The sequence below is a fragment of the Lycorma delicatula genome, chromosome 13 (assembly GCF_047948215.1).
Source record: "Lycorma delicatula isolate Av1 chromosome 13, ASM4794821v1, whole genome shotgun sequence".
Classification (NCBI taxonomy): domain Eukaryota; kingdom Metazoa; phylum Arthropoda; class Insecta; order Hemiptera; family Fulgoridae; genus Lycorma; species Lycorma delicatula.
In genome coordinates, this window is record NC_134467.1 from 42,926,053 (window position 1) to 42,947,726 (window position 21,674).

The window sequence follows — 21,674 nt, forward strand, 5'->3', positions numbered from 1 at the left end:
ATTACAGATAACCGCTGCATGGACTTTAATCTTGTGCAGGTTACCCACCATCTAAATCCACTTTCTGGCATTTATATTTTGCATTTTCCTGATCGTAAGCACATCTACTGTAGTATATTAAAGTTAAAAAAGTATATTAAAGTATAAGTATAAGTATATACTTTTTATATACTTATATACTTTTTAATATACTTATATAAGTATAAGTATATTAAAGTTAAAAATATTGAAGTTTATTAAGTTATTGCTCAGAATTACCATTTATCCTTCATCAGCAGACTGATGAAGGATAACCTTCTTACACAAGCAAACTTTACAGATACTACTTTAATTTATTTTCAAGAATTTTGATCAGATGACATAACATACTCTTTATTAACATTCCAATAAAAAAACTATACTTCCATTTGTTTTGCTATCTGATTTTCAATAAGATAGTTGCAGTAATACAATATTGATATGTTTTTTTATTGATTAACTGAATAAAATATATGAAACAAATTCCGTTTTCTCCAGATAATACAAAAAAAACAAGGCTGAATTTTCTTACAGAAAACACTTATCACTTGTCAGATTGTTGTGTTTGAAAATACCTAATAGAATTTTAAACCATAGACCACTCCACTGGAAGAGAGAGAATCTCATTCATATGATTTATAAAAATTTTCAATTTTTTCATATAAGAATTTAGAAAAAGGTTACATTAAGTTAACAATATTTAAGTAGTAATTTACATTTTTTGTAATTTTTGTTTTATCTAGTTTGTTTCTTTTGATAATTATATATAGTTACTGACTCAACTACTTTAATGAAATTTAGATTATACCTTATTTAGAACCTAAGGTTTTGTTACAATTGAGTTAATTTTTCAAAAACACCTTTCTTCTGATTTATACAGTACCCACACCCAAAATTTTGTTATTTTGCACTGTATATGTTTGATGTACATTATTTTCTGACTAAATTGTTTCAGTTAAATTTAGTTAAGAATGAGGTTAAATTGAGCAGAAGTTTTGAATTGTGACTATCAGATAAATAATCATAAGTTTCTGTTAAAATAAATTACCTATAAACTATCCTGACCTTAATCTATCTTTAACCTTGACCTAAACCTAGTTGAATTGCACATAAACCAAGTTATTTATTTCGTAAATAATGCATATTTCACATTTATCAAAACCCACACCTTAAGCTTAATCTAACTTAATTTACTCTTATATGAATCCAATCACATTCTTGACTTAATTTCATCGAAGCCAAATTATTTAGTCTGAAAATAATGTATATTACACTTGCAGAGTACTGAATTACAAATTATTTGGTAAGGGTACATCTGTAACTTACAAGATACATAACTTGGGTGAAGGAATTTCTGATGAATAATTTCAGTTGTAATGAATAACTTAAAGTAAGGTGCGTTCCAAATTTCATCAAAGTCAGAGATGTGTCCATAATTGTATATAATTAATTATCTTTCTTTTTTATTTATTAACTTAATTTAAATTTGTATTTATTATAATTGTTTACATTTTCAGATAAATTGTTTTATTCATGCTGTCATACGAATTAATAGATATTTTACTGCTTGGTTTATTTACGATTAGGAATGGAAGGGAGTAATATTATTGATCCCTATACTGAACCAGTATGTATTTTTTTTTATTTTTTATTATTGATTACTTATAATTATGCGATCAAAATGTTATATGTTTTGTTATTGCATGGTATCCTATGTAATTATGAACTATTTTATAATCAATAAAAAGATTTATTGAAATATAAGTACAACAGACACTGTTACCAAAGCTAATTGGTAGGTAGTCAGATTGATACTTCTCTCTCATTTTTCAGTTTAGTCTCTGGAAACACTATAAGGTAACACCATTATTCCTAATTCCTAAGTAAGGAAACACCTCATTCATCCTCCTTCAGAGGATGAATGAGAATTTTGTATAATGAACGTAAATGAAGTCTTATATAAATAATAAATAGTCTTTTACAGCCTCAGGTTGACCATTCCTGAGACATGTGGTTAATTAAACCCCGATCACCAAAGAACACCGGGTATCCACAGTCATTCTAGCAATCAACTCCATATAAAAGCAACTGCTATTACAAGGACTAATACTTGAAATTTCAAAACATCACTTTTTTGTAAATTGCCAGCGATAGAACTTTCTACTTTCATAGAAAGGTGGTAAAAATGGTTATAGTTTATAGAACCTAGGCATCTGGTAATAAATTTTAAAAAGAACTCAATCCCCAAAAGTTAAATAATGTATGTTCTTCAAATTGCGCCAATTCTTCCAGTTTCTTAATATGGACAAGGCAGAATGTAAAGAAAACATCTGTTAGTTAATTTTAATGTACACAATTCTATTACATTGATATCTGTAATGAAACATCTCAGAATTGGCTTATTAAAAAAATATATAAAATCAACATTTGGTACAGGGACAGTTGAAACATATCTAACCCTTAAAAATTATATCTTTGACTTTTTGAATTTGATTTTATACTAAAACTAGCTTTCCATCGCAGCTTCACCCGCGCTATATGGTTACTTATGTTTCCTGTAGCAGTCAATCTTTTTATTTTATGTTTTTAGTCAAGTAATCTGAGACAGATGCAGCCAGTCACACATACAGTAACAGTGGCAGTGGTTGTGTTAGTTGAGCCACACACCCCTTAAAAAAAATCAGAATTAAAAAAAAACCAAAAATGGTTTTTAAATATTTATCTGAAGAGTATTTCCAAGCCCAAATATTCTGAATATCTTGTTTATTATCACTGGTATTGATTAAATTTACAATCACTGTTCAAGATTTATTTTTTACCTTTCTTCACCCTCTTTCAAGGTCAAATTTAAAAAATCTAGAAATTTGTTTTTAGATATTCACATGAAGATTACATAGATAAAAATGAAGCTGATATCTTTATTTATTACTGAGAAATTAAAAAAATAGTAAATTTCATTGTTTCATTTTACCCCTTTAAACTCGGAATTTAAAAAACCTTTCTTAGTCTGCAGTTACACCATAAAAAGTATGTACAAATTTTCATCGATTTATCTAAAGTAGATTTTGCTTGGCTTTGATTATGAATCACTCACGATATGTTGTCTTTAATTTCAGTAAGACCTCTATTGAAAATATCTCTACTGAAAAATATCTTGGGAGCAGCTCGCTGTAAGAAAAGAGCGTGAAAATTTAGTGGCCTGAATGAGAAGAGCAGCACCATCACAGTTTATTTATTATTTTTATGTTTTAATAAATAATTTTTCATTTTTAGATAATATTTCCGAATAACCATGATCTATCTGTTAGGTGGAGAGTGTATCTGATGCATGCAAAAGTTAGCCTTCAACCTACTAACAAATACCCTGTTTGAATTTTGAAAATCGGATGATTGTTTGCAGAGATATTGTAAGAGCACTTCCCAAAACCGTCTGAGTGGCACCCTGTTTGTTACCAGTTGATTGTGATCGGTCTAGCTTCCCATGAGTTGCTCACATTCACATAGCTTCACATGTAATCCCCATGGGAAACCCATTATGTTAAACAGAATTTTTTTTAAGTTTATTTTATTTTATTTAATGAAAATTTAATTTATTATTTTTGTAATATTATTCATTCGATTCATTCATTTCACAGTACATTAATTAAATTCCTTAACGTTTGTGCTTTAACTGGCAAATCTCCACTACCACATTTATATATATATATATATATTTGAGATGAAATATATCTATCTACCTTCTCAGTTATACCAAGAAGCACGAGTAAAAATTTGGTTGCGATTGATCCAGTAGTTTTTTTTGTTTATGAACTTTGTTCAAACAAACACCCTCTTCTTCTTTATATAATAGTATAGACTGTTTTAGAGTCGATATTTAGAAAAACCTGGAATAAAGCCTTCTTTGATAATGACCATTTTTTGTAAACTACTAAAAATCTTTTAGACAATGCAAACTAATTTGCTCATAAATTCATTTGCTATTGATAGTAATCTGCCAATCACTTATGTTCAAGAAAATTAATTTTTTTTATGGTTAGGTTCGAAATAAGTTTTAAGCAAATACCCAAATATTAAGGGTTTAGAAAATGTTCTTCCTAAAAAAGTGAACTTTTATAATAATATATTCATCTAAGTAAAAGAAAAATAATATAGTAGGGCCTAGGTGTAATACTGTTCAAAATAACATGGGTAGAAGGATATTCCCCAAAAATGGACTTTTATGCTATAAAAAGAAGTCTACTTTTTTTGTAGATACATAGAAAAGCATTTTTGTTATGTATACGTGTTTATTAATAAATTGAACAAAATTAATAAATATAGTTTTTCGAACATAATAAATATGTTTATAAGATTATATTCAGATCTGTGAAATTACATGCAGCTGTAAAAAAATATGAACTTCAAATAAACGAAAATAACTTTCTACTTTTTCAAGTAATTGTCTTAAATCTAAATTTTAAGTTATAGCCAACCCCCATGGTAGAGTGGTAGTGTCTGTCTTTCATCTGGAGGTCCTGGGTTCGAATTCCAGTCAGGCATAGCATTTTTCATATGTAACAGAATTCCATTATCATGCACTAGCTTCAAGCTTATATAGTGTATCATCAAAAAAAAATTAAAAAATATACATTTAGATGTCTGATATTAATGTAGTAATAATATGTTCTAATAAAATAGTACATTAAGTTACAGTATTTTGAATTCAAATTCGTTACTACAAGACTGTTTAATTTAAATTAGGCTATAAGGAGAATTCTTTAAAAGATTCTGCAATTACCGTATTTTACCATTTGTAAAAATGAAATTTCAGCTACAAAAATGTACTGTATAATTCATACTCTGTACTGTATTTCTATTTTTCTACATTTAATTTTATCCCGTAATATTTTAATTTTTAACTCTAACATTTGATAATATTTTAATTGTTATAACACACACATAACTGTTGTCTCTGGGTGATTGCCTTGTAGTGAGGTTGTACTGAATTAATGAACATAAAAACAATCTACTCAAAGTTCATATTAAATCATGAGTAAAGTAAATACAATAAAATTAATATAATAAACAAATTTAACCACAAAGGGACAAAATTGCTTCTACTATTCTCTTTATGAGTATAATCAAGCATACAAAACTGGCAGTAAATGATACAAAGCAAAAGGACTATGATAAAAGACTTAAGTAGAAATGGGGGGAAAAATAAATACTGTTTCGTAAACACTCATTCATTTATGCTTTGTTTCAAAAATACAATGTTTTTTCCAGTAATCTTTTACAGAGCATAGCTAAAACCAAAATATAAAGATATCTCATAATATGTACCTTCAATGAGAAAAATAATGGAAAAGTTCTTAAATACTTCTTAACTTGCTTTTTTTCAACAGACCAATTTAATAAATTTTTATGTATATTTTTTTGAGATAACTGTCTTTGACTGCTCTGGTCATTTAGCCCTAATGGAAATTTATAGCATTATATTATATATTAAAAAATGTCATAAATGTCATAAATGGGATTTGAATCTGGGACTTCCAGATGAAAGACAGTACTACCACATCGTCAAAGAGATTGGCTATATAATATTTATTTACTTCCTGTACGAGAAAGACCATAATCTAGTTTAAAATTAATCCTTTGCAGTCCTTTTATTGCAAATGATCAACTGTCAATTTTTTTTTTTTACTGATATCCCAGCCAGGTCCAATTTTTATAGGAAAGGAAATTTTATATTTCTGTCATGCCTGATATTTAATTTTTCTGCAGTTCCCAACATTTATTTTATTACATAATGATACTTGGAAGATTTTTTAAGTTAATAAATTTATTTTCATACTTAAAAAATTATTTTAATTGTCAGTGGGTAAAATTAAAAAATTAGTATAATAAAATTGAACCAGGATAAAGGGCTGGCTTTCGACTGCAAGTATTGCAGTAAAACACAGTTTCTTTTCTACCACCCTTCACCTTCCTATCACTACACACTGCATAGCTTTATACTTATTTGATGTTCCTTTATAAATAAAATGAGGTTTATTATTGAAACACTCTACAGTATCAGAACTTGAGGGTTGTCCTCTTTTTCTTCTCTCCTGATTACAGAAATCACCAACAGTTGGTAAAGCGAATATTTGCAAAACCTCTTATGAGTGAGAGCATTTTCATTTTCTAACCATTTATTTCAGCAGTATAACAAGTAGGCATTTATTACAATCCCAACTTTGAGCAGCCAAAAAAACATCTTTTGCTACCACTTATAGATATTCTTACAAATGTGTAACTAGCTGTATAATGATCAACTGCATCCATCTTAGCCGTGTAGTCATAAATTACAATTGGTTTGTTGAACTCGGTCATATTATTTTTATTTATTCTTTGAATAGTTTACATGGTTGTTTTATGATATGTTGATAATAAAGAAACAATCTGTTCGTCTTTCCATGCAAGTAACATCATTTTGGTGCTACAACGGTATGCAACGTGTTCATGCACTTTAATTTAAAAATTTTTAAGAACTTCAGGGACTTCCTTACAGTTTAACATAATAGTGCCAGTGGTATTTTATATGCTTATAAAATTAGCTAAATTAGGACTGATGTAAAACCGATCAGTATATAAATGGTAATCTGAACCCTGACTATAAGGCACAACTTTGTTGAGAAGATGGAGAACTATTCGACTTGTAAATGGAAGTACTGATCGATCTAGAGTTTCATGCAATCTGCTAAAACAATAATGCGTAGACCTCATTTTGTGAGCTTCATAGGGCTGTAGCATTTAAATTTAATTCTTCCTCTAAAACCCACAATACTTTCATCGATAACCATATCTTGTGCTGGAATAAAGTTCTCCTACATTGTTTATCAATATACTCTAAAACATTTTTTATCTTTCTGCTTCTTGAACAAACTCCTGGATTTGGCTGATTTGGAAAACATAAATGAAATGTCCAAAAAATTTGAAGGAAGCGATGATGCGCAAATACATCTTGGTAGGATAAAATATCATTATTTAATGACATTTTATCCTACCATTATTCTTTAATATTGGTTTTTACCCCTAGAAAAACTTTAATTTCAACAAGGGTAACATCCTTCCAGCCCCACCGTATAAAATATTCCCTAAGTGTTGTTTTTTATTTTTTCTTCTGCATATCAATTAGTTTCAGCAACAATTTCAGGCAATAACGAAACTGTAAAAAATAACTGAAAGTACTGCAATCCAGTTTTCACATTATGTAGTCTGTGTACTGTTATACACAGACCACATCATAGAACTCTAGATGGAAATTTGGGCAAACCACCATCAATTACATTGTATTTTTCCCATAATGCATTAGAACAAGCATCACCGACTGCCCCATTTCCTTAAGGTATGTCAATATAATTATCGGTATTACTCACGGAAATATTTTCAATATTGTCACAAACCGGTAGACTATTAACCTCAAATTCAGTATCACTTTCTGATCCTGAAGGTGAATCAAGAATATTTTCATTAACTGTTGGATTGTAGTCAGTATCTGATGATAGTGAACAAACTTTCCAAATTATCGCTTGAAAACTACTAGATACGATGTCGTATGTGCATTCATTTACTAATAACAGATTCAGATTAAATAGCTAATGCTAAACTTAATAGAATACGATATCAAGCAAGAGCTGTCTAAATGTCGAATGATGCTAGGTTTAAGATTTACTGATATCTAAACATTGTGTCTAGAGTTGCACAACATTGGCTGCTACGTAATAATGCCATTGGCTGCTACATAATGTCGAGTGGTTTACACCATTGGACCTGACTTGAATATGTTACGACAAAGGACTGCAAAGGGTTAACAAATACTTAGAAAAATAAATTTGCCGGAAAAAACCAGAAAAATGTTTGGCTTAGAAAATATATGAGATGGCAAGAAGACCCTTTACGCTAGTTATAAAATTATTAAGATAGGTGCAGCTTACGTTCTATGGATCTAAAACATCTGTGTGGGTTCTACCATGTTCAAAGCACAGCTGCATGTGCCTTCATGTCCAGTTGTTCATCTGTAACAGCAGGTGATCATTTCAAATACTGACTGTAGAGCGTCTTGCAGCTGCTCGTTAATGATGTGTCTGCGTTTTCAGATCTCTTCTTTTACAAAACCCGAGAGTTCATTGTCAGGTGTTGTGAGTTCAGGGCATTTCTCTGGCCAAGGCAATGGAGCTGGTATCTCTTCTGATTCACATATGATCCAGCAATTCAGAAAAATTTCATTGTTGCATTTGTAGACATTCAAAGCAAATAGCGCTAGAGCACTGTCTTTCTGAAGCATAATAATGCCAGTGATCCCTTCTCTTTTGCTGTAAGTTTTGGAAGCAACTACTCTATCATTTTCGAATATTTTATATAATATTTTTATAATATTTAACATGCAGTCTTGAAGATAGTTAAGCACAGTGAATAGACCAAAATATTTTACTATTTTATCCCTGTGAATAGTAATATGATACAATTTTTTTTTTATTTGAACATATTTAGTCATAATAAAGTAGATTGTATAACTGAAAAAAAAAAGTTGATGAAAAATTTATGAATTTAGTCTATTGAGTAATTATAGATAACCACTTAAAAGTATATGATTGTATAATAGAGTCTGAAATTCAATTTTTATAACAATATTATACGAAAATAAATTCCTGATTTCTCCTTTAAATTGTCTCTTAGATTGAATTGGGTTCATATTTATTATAAATTTTACAGTCCATTATAGAATTCAGCCATCTAAGTAACTCCCATGATATTTGAAAAGAAACTGAGGCACTCTTTTTAAATATCCCTAAAATAATAAAACAGGATAATTATATGAATCTTCTTAATTCTTATGGTTATTACTATCGTATCAAATAGATAAAAATCTGGTATACTGAAAAATAATATTAAAAATATTTCAGGATTTCCCTCTTTAAGCTGATTGAAGGGATGGGTTACAAATTACCAGTTTGTATTTCAAAAGTGCAGGAAATATTTAACGTATTTTTTAAAAAAAAAATGAAAGCAAAAGACAAAATCTTAACATGAAAGATATTATATATTGACAAGATTTATGTGTTATATAATACAATATATATATACATATATGTATTTTATAATTGACATTTATATATGACAGACATTTATATATTTTATTACAGATTGAATTTCAAATTGACTACTACAATGCATTTGGAAAGTTGCTGTGCATTGGAATTATGGAAGTGTAATGAAGATACTTTCTTAACTATTACTTTATATTTTTATTTCATTATTTTAGAGAAACTCATATTATTATAATTGGAATAGTTCATAAAAGTGTTGAAAATGATCTCTTCCAATATCAATAAACACTGCACACGTTGCAATTTGTTTTCGAATAATTTAACCAGTTGATGTATATATGCCACCATCATGGTTTTTAGTTTGTCAGTCATGCATGGTTTGTTGCGATACGCAACCTCCTTGTTACGCTGCCTCCTGTAGAAAGTAATCTAGGAGAGTCAGATTGGGTGATCGTGCCAGCCAAAAAACCCCTCAAAATGATTCGTTCATCAAAGACATTTTATAAAAAAAGTCATTCACTTGTTAGTTGTGTGTGCCAAAGTGCCGTCTTGTTGGAACTATCTGTGATTGATCTTCACTTCTGTTAACGGCCTAATGAAATTTGTTAAAAGAGCACAGTTACAATCACTATTAACTGTATTTTCAAAAACTATTGGACCCACAATGCGCATTCTACTCACACTGACACAGACACCAATTTTTGCTTCATGTAAAGATTGTTTGTGTAATTCATAGTGGTTAGTTTTTGACCGCAGTTGTGAATTAATATACCCTCCCAGATGAAACCACATTTGTAATATCGGGGATGCCTATGGAATGTTGGTCAATAAAACATCTAAACCGTTGATAATTTAGTCTTTTGGCAGGATCTATAGGTTTCAGTTTTTGAACACTATTTTATAGGGAAAAAGTTCCAGTTCTTTTCTTACGGCTTTATGTACAATACCAAGTTTGATATCTTGCTGCTGTGTTAACTTGACTTAGATAGACTTATGGCCATTGCAATCTGAAACATCAAGCAGCTTCTGTTCATTTAGTTTAAGTGGTCTTCCACTTTGAACAGAAGGTCTAGAGCCTGTTACCAAAATTTTTTTATACTCTTTCAAACTGCATTGTTATGGCATTGTGAACATTACGATTTGGAAACTTCAGAAAAATTTGTACTTTATTAAATCAGCATACTTATCACCTTCATGAAAAATGTGTTCAACGGGAAAAATGTGTTCCTCTATCGAAAGAACCATTTTATTTCTCACAATTATTGATTTTGATAAAACAAAACAAAATGAAGCACGTTCAGTCACAACTCAACAACTGACAGCTTGGTTTATTACTTCTGAACAACATCCAACAAACTCACAGGGCAATCAACCTAATTCCAAAAGAACAGAATGCACCATATAATTCTAAAGCATACTGCACAGCGACTTTCTGAATACTCTGTATATTAATTGTAAATTGATCTGTAAATAAAAAATGTTTTCTTGAACTAAAAGGACAAAGAAAAGACAAGGCCATATCAGAAAGTTCCCAAATTGTAATATAAAATGAAATTAAAAAGACATTGAAGGTTGTTATTATATAGTTTGTTTAGTGCATTGTATTTTGTACATATTTTCTGTCAGTATGTACAATTTTATAACCTGATATTACCGATCGGTGATGGTTGGGACATATGACTTGAATCAACAGCTTGCATAAAAGATTTGCATGGAGCTTGGTGAATTGGTTATTAAGTCTTTTAGAATGTTTTATCAGGATATTATTAATCACCATCAGAATGTTAGAAAATGTAGAAAAAAAATTTGGGGAATTCATCTATGAAAATTTTTGTCGAACGATTCATCATCATTTTTTAACATGATTGGATTCAGTTTTAGGGCTGCTAAGAAATTGTAACTGAAAACCTGAACGTACATCCTGTTGCTATGAATTCTGACTCTTCGTTACTGAAAATCAGTGGCTTGTTGATATCTGCTGTTAAAAGCTCCATGTTCAAAATTTCATTCATAGATCAGATGATGTAATAGCTGCACGTTTATGGTTCCATATCAGATACAAATTAACAATCATTTTAATAGATGAATCACAGTCATCTGGACTGTTGGCTAAGAAGAATGCAGAAGATCTCAAGTGCATGGTTTTTAACATTAAAAGCGCTGTTCGATAAAAATTTATTTCACCTTATGGTAAGTTATGACATTTATAATTATGTTTTGAGGTGTTTGAGAGAAGATATGTAACAAAACAGAGCAGAACTGAAGTTAGTTGTATCTTCATGGCACTTACCTACTTATAGTCACCTCAAAATAATGCAGTTTTTGACAGTAAATAACATGGTATCAGTCGGTACCTTCTATACTGTGCCAAATTAATTGCCCATGATATTTTTTACGTTTAAAATGAAGTTGAAGTTCTATCGCTTTAAAATCATAAAAGTCATCCAAGTAACAATTGTAGCCGATGTTGGATGGTCTTAAAGAAAGGGACTATGCCTGTTCTTTTTAGGTACAGAGAAGGGGCCTTGGGATTACCGTACATAGAGACTATTTTAATGGTTGTCTTTTTTTTTTAGACTTAGTCAAATAACTTTCTTACAAACTAGTAAAAGAAAGGGAGCTTAAAAATCCAGTATTTGGCTATATGAAAAACAAATACTGTGGTAGCAGTTTTATAAAAAAAAAAAAAAAATTTTTCTATGTATTTATTACGTTCCTGGCTGTACTGATATACACTGGTACAGTAATAATGGAAAAGTATATAGGTCACTCAAAAAGAAAATCTAAAAAATTTAGGTCTTTAAGTTTGGTACCTTAAGAAGACATTTAAGAAAAAAACTAACAAAATTAGATTTAAATAAATTTTTAAAAATTAAAAAAAATACTTATGTTAACAGGTACAAAAATCTATTTTTGTCAGACGTTTGTGTGTATGCATGGTGGTCTATATTTGGTTTTATAACTCTGGACCCCATTGACTAATTTTCTTCAAATTTGGTAGACAGGTAGTACTTTTGAGGAGAAAGAATGTATTAAATTTCTACAAAAATTGGAAATAAGGGTGGGGATGTTCTAGCGTAAATAAAATTTCAAGTCTTTACTTGAGCAAAAAAATTTCTTACAAATGAATTTTTTTTTTATAAAGATTACAAATTACCAAAAATGCTTTTATGATAATAGTCTCCTTCCCAAAAAATGATTATATATTTTTCTTTTTGTAGCTATATCTTTCTTAAGAAGATGAGTTAATGGACTTTTTGAATATATATCAATAGGCCTTCAAACAATTATCAAAATTTTTTACTCATTCCCCTTCAGTGGTCTGTGGTAACAAAAAATTTTTTTTTATTTATAAAAAAATATTTCTTAAATCTCAAGTTACCCATTGCATTTAAAATGTAATTTTTTTTGATAGCCCATACTCTTTAGTATTTTTTGAAAAAAAATTATCCAAAACTTTTTACTCTCTTCCTAGAAAATAAAACTTATTGTTTATTTAGAATTATAGCTGTATCTGGTTTTTTAAAAAGTTCTTTTTTTAAATTTGTTATTTCACATACGAATTATTCCCTTAAAAAATAATTTTACTCGAACGCTTCCGCTTGAGTATGAAAGCCTTGAAAATGAAAAACAGTAGTCATTAAAATAATTTAATACCCTTTCCTTAATGGAGGGAGTTACCAAAATTGGAAAAAAATAAAATAATTTCAATTTTAATTTATTATTTTAATTAATTGATTTTTATGATTCTTTTTTCTCTATTCATTAAAAAAAAACTTGATGCGTGAATGCGTGAGCCTTTTTTTTTTCTTTTGTCTTCAGTCATTTGACTGGTTTGATGTAGCTCTCCAAGATTCCTTATCTAGTGGTAGTCGTTTCATTTCAGTATACCCTCTACATCCTACATCCCTAACAATTTGTTTTACATATTCCAAACGTGGCCTGCCTACACAATTTTTTCCTTCTACTTGTCCTTCCAATATTAAAGCGACTATTCCAGGATGCCTTAGTATGTGGCCTATAAGTCTGTCTCTTTTTTAACTATATTTTTCCAAATACTTCTTTCTTCATCTATTTGCCGCAATACCTCTTCATTTGTCACTTTATCCACCCATCTGATTTTTAACATTCTCCTATAGCACCACATTTCAAAAGCTTCTAATCTTTTCTTCTCAGATACTCCAATTGTCCAAGTTTCACTTCCATATAAAGCGACACTCCAAACGTACACTTTCAAAAATCTTTTCCTGACATTTAAATTAATTTTTGATGTAAACAAATTATATTTCTTACTGAAGGCTCGTTTAGCTTGTGCTATTTGGCATTTTATATCGCTCCTGCTTTGTCCATCTTTAGTAATTCTACTTCCCAAACAACAAAATTCTTCTACCTCCATAATCTTTTCTCCTCCTATTTTTACATTCAGTGGTCCATCTTTGTTATTTATACTACATTTCATTACTTTTGTTTTGTTCTTGTTTATTGTCATGCGATAGGTCTTGCATAGGACTTCATGTATGCCGTTCATTGTTTCTTCTAAATCCTTTTTACTATCGGCTAGAATTACTATATCATCAGCAAATCGTAGCATCTTTATCTTTTCACCTTGTACTGTTACTCCGAATCTAAATTGTTTTTTAACATCATTAACTGCTAGTTCCATGTAAAGATTAAAAAGTAACGGAGATAGGGAACATCCTTGTCGGACTCCCTTTCTTATTACGGCTTCTTTCTTATGTTCTTCAATTGTTACTGTTGCTGTTTGGTTCCTGTACATGTTAGCAATTGTTCTTCTATCTCTGTATTTGAACCCTAATTTTTTTAAAATGCTGAACATTTTATTCCAGTCTACGTTATCGAATGCCTTTTCTAGATCTATAAACGCCATGTATGTCGGTTTGTTTTTCTTTAATCTTCTTTCTACTATTAATCTGAGGCCTAAAATTGCTTCCCTTATCCCTATACTTTTCCTGAAACCAAATTGGTCTTCTCCTAACACTTCTTCCACTCTCCTCTCAATTCTTCTGTATAGAATTCTAATTAAGATTTTTTATGCATGACTAGTTAAACTAATTGTTCTGTATTCTTCACATTTATCTGCCCCTGCTTTCTTTGGTATCATGACCATAACACTTTTTTTTTAAGTCTGACGGAAATTTCCTTTTTTCATAAATATTACACACCAGTTTGTATAATCTACGCTTCCTCACCTGCACTGCGCAGTAAATCTACAGGTATTCCGTCTATTCCAGGAGCCTTTCTGCCATTTAAATCTTTTAATGCTCTCTTAAATTCAGATCTCAGTATTGTTTCTCCCATTTCATCCTCCTCAACTTCCTCTTCTTCCTCTATAACACCATTTTCTAATTCATTTCCTCCTTATAACTCTTCAATATATTCCACCCATCTATCGACTTTATCTTTCGTATTATATATTGGTGTACCATCTTTGTTTAACACATTATTAGATTTTAATTTATGTACCCCAAAATTTTCCTTAACTTTCCTGTATGCTCCGTCTATTTTAACAATGTTCATTTCTCTTTCCACTTCTGAACACTTTTCTTTAATCCACTCTTCTTTCGCCAGTTTGCACTTTCTGTTTATAGCATTTCTTAATTGCCGATAGTTCCTTTTACTTTCTTCATCACTATCATTCTTATATTTTCTACGTTCATCCATCAGCTGGAATATATCGTCTGAAACCCAAGGTTTTCTACCAGTTCTCTTTATTCCGCCTAAGTTTGCTTCTGCTGATTTAAGAATTTCCTTTTTAACGTTCTCCCATTCTTCTTCTACATTTTCTACCTTATCTTTTTTACTCAGACCTCTTGCGATGTCCTCCACAAAAATCTTCTTTACCTCCTCTTCCTCAAGCTTCTCTAAATGCCACTGATTCATCTGACACCTTTTCTTCAGGTTTTGAAACCCCAATCTACATTTCATTATCACCAAATTATGGTCGCTATCAATGTCTGCTCCAGGGTAAGTTTTGCAGTCAACGAGTTGATTTCTAAATCTTTGCTTAACGATGATATAATCTATCTGATTCCTTGCAGTATCGCCTGGCTTTTTGCAAGTGTATATTCTTCTATTATGATTTTTAATTGGGTGTTGGCAATTACTAAATTTAAATTACTAATTTAGGCGTGAGCCTAAATTTAAAAAAAATTGAAAACATATTTTTCAAATTTGTGATGCTGTTATACTGATATTAAAATGTTTAGTTATTGCTTTATTTTGTTGAGCATCCCGGCTTCAAAAATTAAAATTAAAAAATATAAATATCTGGATAAGTTATAAAATTCAATACAAGATGCCAACTTTTTTTATTCCGTAGAACTTTTGAAAAATTTTATAGATCATTTGAAGAATACTAATACAAATTAAACCATTGTAATTATCAACATCAGTTTTATCTCCTTTTTTGTGTAGTTTTATATCTATATACAGTTTTCTTTTGTTTGTTTTAGGAAATGTTCTGGGAATATGATGAAAGGATGGATGATGAATTCGATCCATTAGAATTAGATGTTAAAGCAGTACGTACTTTTTTTTAAATTTATAATTATTGTTATATTTAATAATATAAAGATACATAGAATATGAAATGGAAGATCAATTAAATGGAAAAAAATGTTAACTCTTTCCTTTTTTCTTTTTTTAAGCAATTTTTCAAACATTTTTATTGTATGTAATTAATTATTAGTGTGCAATTCAAACATTTATATATATAATTTTACCAAAGTGAAATTAAAAGTTAAAAATCATAACCTAACATTTTATTTTAGTTACTATTGACAGTGGTATATAAGTCTGTGTGCATTAGAAAAATATAATTAATATATCTTAAAAAACCATTCTGTTGGATACTAGGTAAGATAATGAACTACACACTGTAGTAACTGTTGGCTCTGCGACACCTATCACAAGAAGTAGCACCTTGAAAATCAAAGGGTATCATGTTAGGCAAAATTTCAGTAACCGAAGCATTATTTAATAAACCTCTGTATTCTGTGCTTAATATTTTATACATCTCCCGTACTTATATGAAAAGTTGCCTCATCATTAAACATAGCCCTTATCATCATTGTCAGCTATGTTCACATATATTCAATGAATTCAATCGTTTCGGATAGTCGGTTGAATGTTTTAAGATGAATTTTGTAGGCATGTAATATCAAATCTTTATAAAGCACACTTTAGGTAGGTATTTTAGGAACACTAAGCTACGCACTGTAACCAGTAATGGATTTATTTACGCTGCATGTGCTGTACGGTCTCAAATTGGAAAAAAAAGAAATTGATAATTTTTTCTATTAGTTGTAAAGTTTTAAAGAATTTTTGTTGAACATATGTATATGCAAAATGAATACAAACTTTGAAACAAGGCACGAATAGAATTTTTATTGAATATTTATGTCGTAAATTTAGTCTTCATTCTAGTACGCAATAACTAAGAAAATGACAATTTATTAGGGTATAATTTCAACGTTTTGTGTCAATATTTTTTTTATTTTTTTTTTGTTTAGATAAAGAGAGAAAATGCTTCTGATAAAGTATTACCAAAAAATGAAAATGATGTTAATTATCAACAACTTCATGATAACTCACAAAATGACGATAAAAAGGTTAGTATTTTTTTTTAATATACATTGTATATTTTTTTTTGATTAATTAAACTTTAAAATTAAAATTAATTGGAGGTAAAAATTAACATTAACTAAGCTAGCAACTATGATACAGTTTTCATGCATTCTTTCCTATTTGTTAATTGAAACCATGTATCCATCATTTTAAAAAATTACATTAATTGTAATTACATTACAAAAAGTCTTTAAACTACTTTATTTAGCTACATGTGTTTCCCCCCCACACAGATGTCAGCATGGTGCGACTTTTATTTTGTCTAATAGTTTTTCTTCACTCAGAACATACATTTTTATTCTAAAAATGTAGTTTTGTTAAAATATGTTAATTTTTGGACTGTTGAGAGTAATCTGAATGTAAGTTGGAAATACTTGTGTTCTTGTACTGTACGATAATGCTCAAAATAACTCTTCATTGGTACAATTATTCAGAAAAAATGAAGTGTAATGAAGGTGGTAAGTAGTAAATAATCTGAATATCCTGAATTATTAATATACTAACTAATAAACAAACATGAAAATCTCCTTATTTTGGTCTCACTTTATTTTCTAGCATTCATTGGTAATTGTACACTGTTTTTTTTTTTTTTTTTTTAATAATTACAGTATATTAGGTCTTAATAGTCTCAAAACACTGTTAGCATCACTTTACTGGTTGAAATTTAAATTCTGAATTTTTTCCTGACCGGCAAACTCAAGATATTTCCATTCTATACTCTGACATTTGGATTCGGGCACAAAGTGATGAATCAAAGTTTCATCATTAATTAACACGCAGTCTAAAAAAGCATTACCATTCGTTGAAAACTGTTATTTAAATTCCATATAAATATGAATTTTGGTGTCAGAAATTTTGATTTGTCCATCTTGGAATACACTATATTGAACATGTTTTGTGGTAATTCTTCTTTTCTGTTTGTTACTTCTTAATAAAATATGTGTATTCTTTAGGCGGCTGATAATGTTATAGATTGTATAACTATTAATTTATAAATAACGTGATTCTTTTTTTTCCTGTTTCAGATTGTTTTAACACAATTACCGTCCTCATCTACTAATGAAAATAACAATGGAGCGGTATCGACAACCGGTTTATTATTATACCGTCTCTTTAATCAGATAATAATTGATGCATTATTAGGTACTACTCTGCCACAACCTGTTCCTTCCTCTTTACCTCCTCCTGTTCCAAACACGTATTATAATAATAATAATCCTAATGATAATGATGATTGTGTGATTATTAATCACAGAAAAAATTTATGGAATAATCCAGATATTGATGAACGGACACAAAAGTGGATCAATAAGCATTATTCATTTAATAAAACACCATCGTTAAACGATAAAGATTGTATTAATTCACGAACAAATCGTAAAAATAAGTTAATTAAAAAACATAATAAAAATAATAATAATAATAAACCATGTAAAACTGCCATTAGTTATAATAATAATATTAACGATAAAATATGGAAAGAAACTACAATTAATGAGATTATAGATGATGATGATAATAATAATAATAATGAAAGTTATAAAAAAAATAATTATAATTTACGTAATGTTCAAAATAAAAAACATTGTACGAAGAATATTATATTTAAAAGATATAATTGGAAAGAATGTTGTAAAGTCGTAAAGAAAAATTTTAAAATATATAATTGTAATAAACAAAACAATAAATCGATCGATCATAATAGTCGTAGTAATTTAAATAATAAAAAATATAATTGTTTTATGTGCTGTAATAATTACAGTGATACAGTTAACTGTAATCATTTACAGAGTAGCAAGTTACATAATTATAATCATAGCGGTAGCGTTAATGATGGTACTGTGATTTATGTTAACGATAAAATTTTACCTTATAATAATTACCGTAAATGTAATATGATTTGTGATGATAGTTATAAAAGTGAAGTTAACAATGGATCATTGTGTAAAAAAAGTATACACGTTAAAGAGGAAGATAGTATATTTACAAATATTAAAAAATGTCACGTTTTAATTAATAAATTAGAATTTTACGATAATAATTGCGGTGATAATAATAGTAAATATTATATATGTGAATTATGTTATAAAGATCACGAAAGTAAAAATGAAGTATTTACCGATTTTGTTTTGTATGATAGTCATAAATTATTACATAACGTAAATCACGGTAATAATAAAGAAATCTTTTGTTGTAAATTTTTATGCTACAAAAAGAATAATGATAATTATGAATATTTATGTAGTATTTGCGGTTTATTATTATTTTATTGTAATACAATTATTAACAACCATCTAATTACGCATTTACGTAATAATGATTTATGTCATAATGGTCGTACAGATATATTATTATCTAATAATCATTATTTATGTAAGTTTTGTGGCAAACGGTTTAATTTAAAATCTGATTACATCGCGCACATTAATTTACATAAAAATAATAATTATCATAATCATGTAAATAATTATTATTGTAAATTATGTAATAAATATTTACATGATGTTAATTTATATAAAATACATATTAAGAAATTACATTGTAATAATAATAATAATGATAATAAAAAAGTTAATACAATTAGACATAAAAAAAATGTTGAACATAATATTAACGACAATAATGTTGTTAATCATAATAAAGATTACACATGTACTATTTGTAGGAAAACATTTACAAGAATTATTGCATTAAAAAGACATATTCATTTAGAGCATCTTCGTAAAAAATCATTTTTATGCAGTTTATGTGATAAATCTTTTATTAGAAAAAGTTCATTATCGTCTCATGTTAAATTCGTACATTATAATATTTATTACGATTCTGATTTTGTAAAAGTTTGATTTATATGGGTTTTTTGCAATAGTACAATGTTATTATTTTTTTTTTTGTAACATAATTATTTACATTTTCATTTTTTTTCATTTTTAATAAGTATTCATATTGTGATGATTTGATTACACAGGGTGACTCTAGTGAAAATATTATTTTATATATCCTTTGTTTTTAATCTTTGTCTGATATTTTGATTAGCCGTTTCATATAAGAATAGTTTTTATTAATTATGATTTAGGCTTTTAGTTTTTTAATCTTACTCAACTTACTTCAGTTTTTAATGATGCTGCTCTAAGAGATGTTCCTGGCATTCTGGTTTAAATATCAGATTTGAAGGGTTTTACCAATATCTACATTTTTAATTTATTTGTTAATTGATATAATGTTAACGCCCAACGTTACATATATCCATGTGTATGTATGAGTATAACTCAAAAATATTTAAAAACAAAGTTATTTATATAGCTCAATATTTAAATCATTGATTGAACAAGTCATTTATCCTAAATATAATTACCTGTAAAATATGAATATATTAAAAGGGTTTAGATGAAATACTTTTTTCATATGTGTTAATAAATGTTTGAGTTTGACATATTATGACTTAGTATTTTAATCATTTAGAATAAAAAAACTAATAATTTGTTCAAAAAGTGGTCTTATAAGACCACTTTTTGCAGTATAATTAATATTACAATAAAAATCTGTTTTACTATCAGTTTTTGAGACTTCCAACATATTAACAAAGTTTTCTTCTAATATATAGCATCTTGGCTGATGTTATCAACTGCTGTATGTTCTACAAATGTTAAGAACTCAACCACATACCTTTATGTGTCACATAGTTTTTCATTTGAAACATTTGACAGATCAAAAAAAAATTTAGTTTTTGTTTTTAATAAAAAATGAAAAAAGGTTATGATATTTGTTTTTCTTTAGAATATTATATTCTCTTAACATCTTATAAAAACAAATATTTGAAAAGTATTTAACTTCAAATAAATAAAAAACAATTTAAAAATATATTTGTATTTTATATTTTTTTGACTAAAAATATTTAAATCAAATCCTTCAAGATATTGTAATTTCTCATTCCATCTTCTAATGTACCATCCACAGCTCACAGGAAACTCATTTCTGTTTTTACTAATTCTACTACATTCTGTTCAAGAAACCATCCAATCTTCATTGCTGTATTAATAGCTGGATCATTGTTTTATATACTGTTTAATCTCATCTCCTAGACCTAACTTTTTTATTTTAAAGGATTTTAAGAATTATCCCATGCGTATTCAGAATTTCATTCATTTGTAACATCATTATAAGAATTAAAACAAATATCTCAACCCAGATTTATTTTTAATTTCTTGTTCAAGGATCTTTTTTGTCTAATTTTATTTTTTTATAGGTTATTTTCTCTAAAACCCGTAATTTTAGTTTTTTATAGATGAACCAGAAACCAGAATAAGCTCAGAAAAATTTCTACAGTATTGTACCTACCGTAATTATTAGAATATAAGATCATAAGTAAATAAAATTGATTAAGTGGAAGTAAAGAGAAATGAATTTGCTGTAATTTCTAAAATTCAGAAAAAGCTTCTATTTATACATACAAGATTTATAATATTTTATAGCAGATTAAAATTTCATTTTTTATGTAAAAGAAGAAACAAAAATACTTATTCATATGTTTTTTTCAGTTGCTGTTTACTGTTTAAATTTATCTGTTATCATAATGTTTTTATATGCAATTGAATTGCAATAAAACCATTCATGTTTTAATTTTATTTCATATATATATATTTTACTGTCTCTGTTGATGATACAGTTTTAAATCTGCTTTTACTTAGCCTCACCCTGTTTATAATAATCTCATTCTTTTAAACTGATATTTCATAAGAAAATTAAATTTAAGTTTTTTAAAACATGTATCATTAAAAAATTATACTGCCATTTTTTAATTATTTTTGTTATTGTGGTATTTTCTTACGTAATATGAATGAAGTATAAAACAACCAGTTTCATTTTCTGTAATTTAATGTTTATATATCTTTATATGTAACTTCTTGCAATGATGAAATCATTGCTGGTTTATATTAAAAT

General features: G+C 28.2%; 1 protein-coding gene across 1 annotated transcript in view; it reads left to right on the forward strand.

Annotated features, from left to right (window-relative positions):
- Positions 1 to 1,562: 1,562 nt before the first annotated feature.
- Positions 1,563 to 21,674, forward strand: part of LOC142334070 (uncharacterized) — a 44,102-nt gene continuing 23,990 nt past the window's right edge. The window contains exons 1-4 of the mRNA XM_075381737.1: positions 1,563 to 1,645; positions 15,563 to 15,631; positions 16,622 to 16,720; positions 17,762 to 18,182. Coding sequence (XP_075237852.1) covers positions 1,607 to 1,645; positions 15,563 to 15,631; positions 16,622 to 16,720; positions 17,762 to 18,182 — 628 coding nt within the window. The 5' untranslated portion in view covers positions 1,563 to 1,606. The remainder of the gene's footprint in view (positions 1,646 to 15,562; positions 15,632 to 16,621; positions 16,721 to 17,761; positions 18,183 to 21,674) is intronic.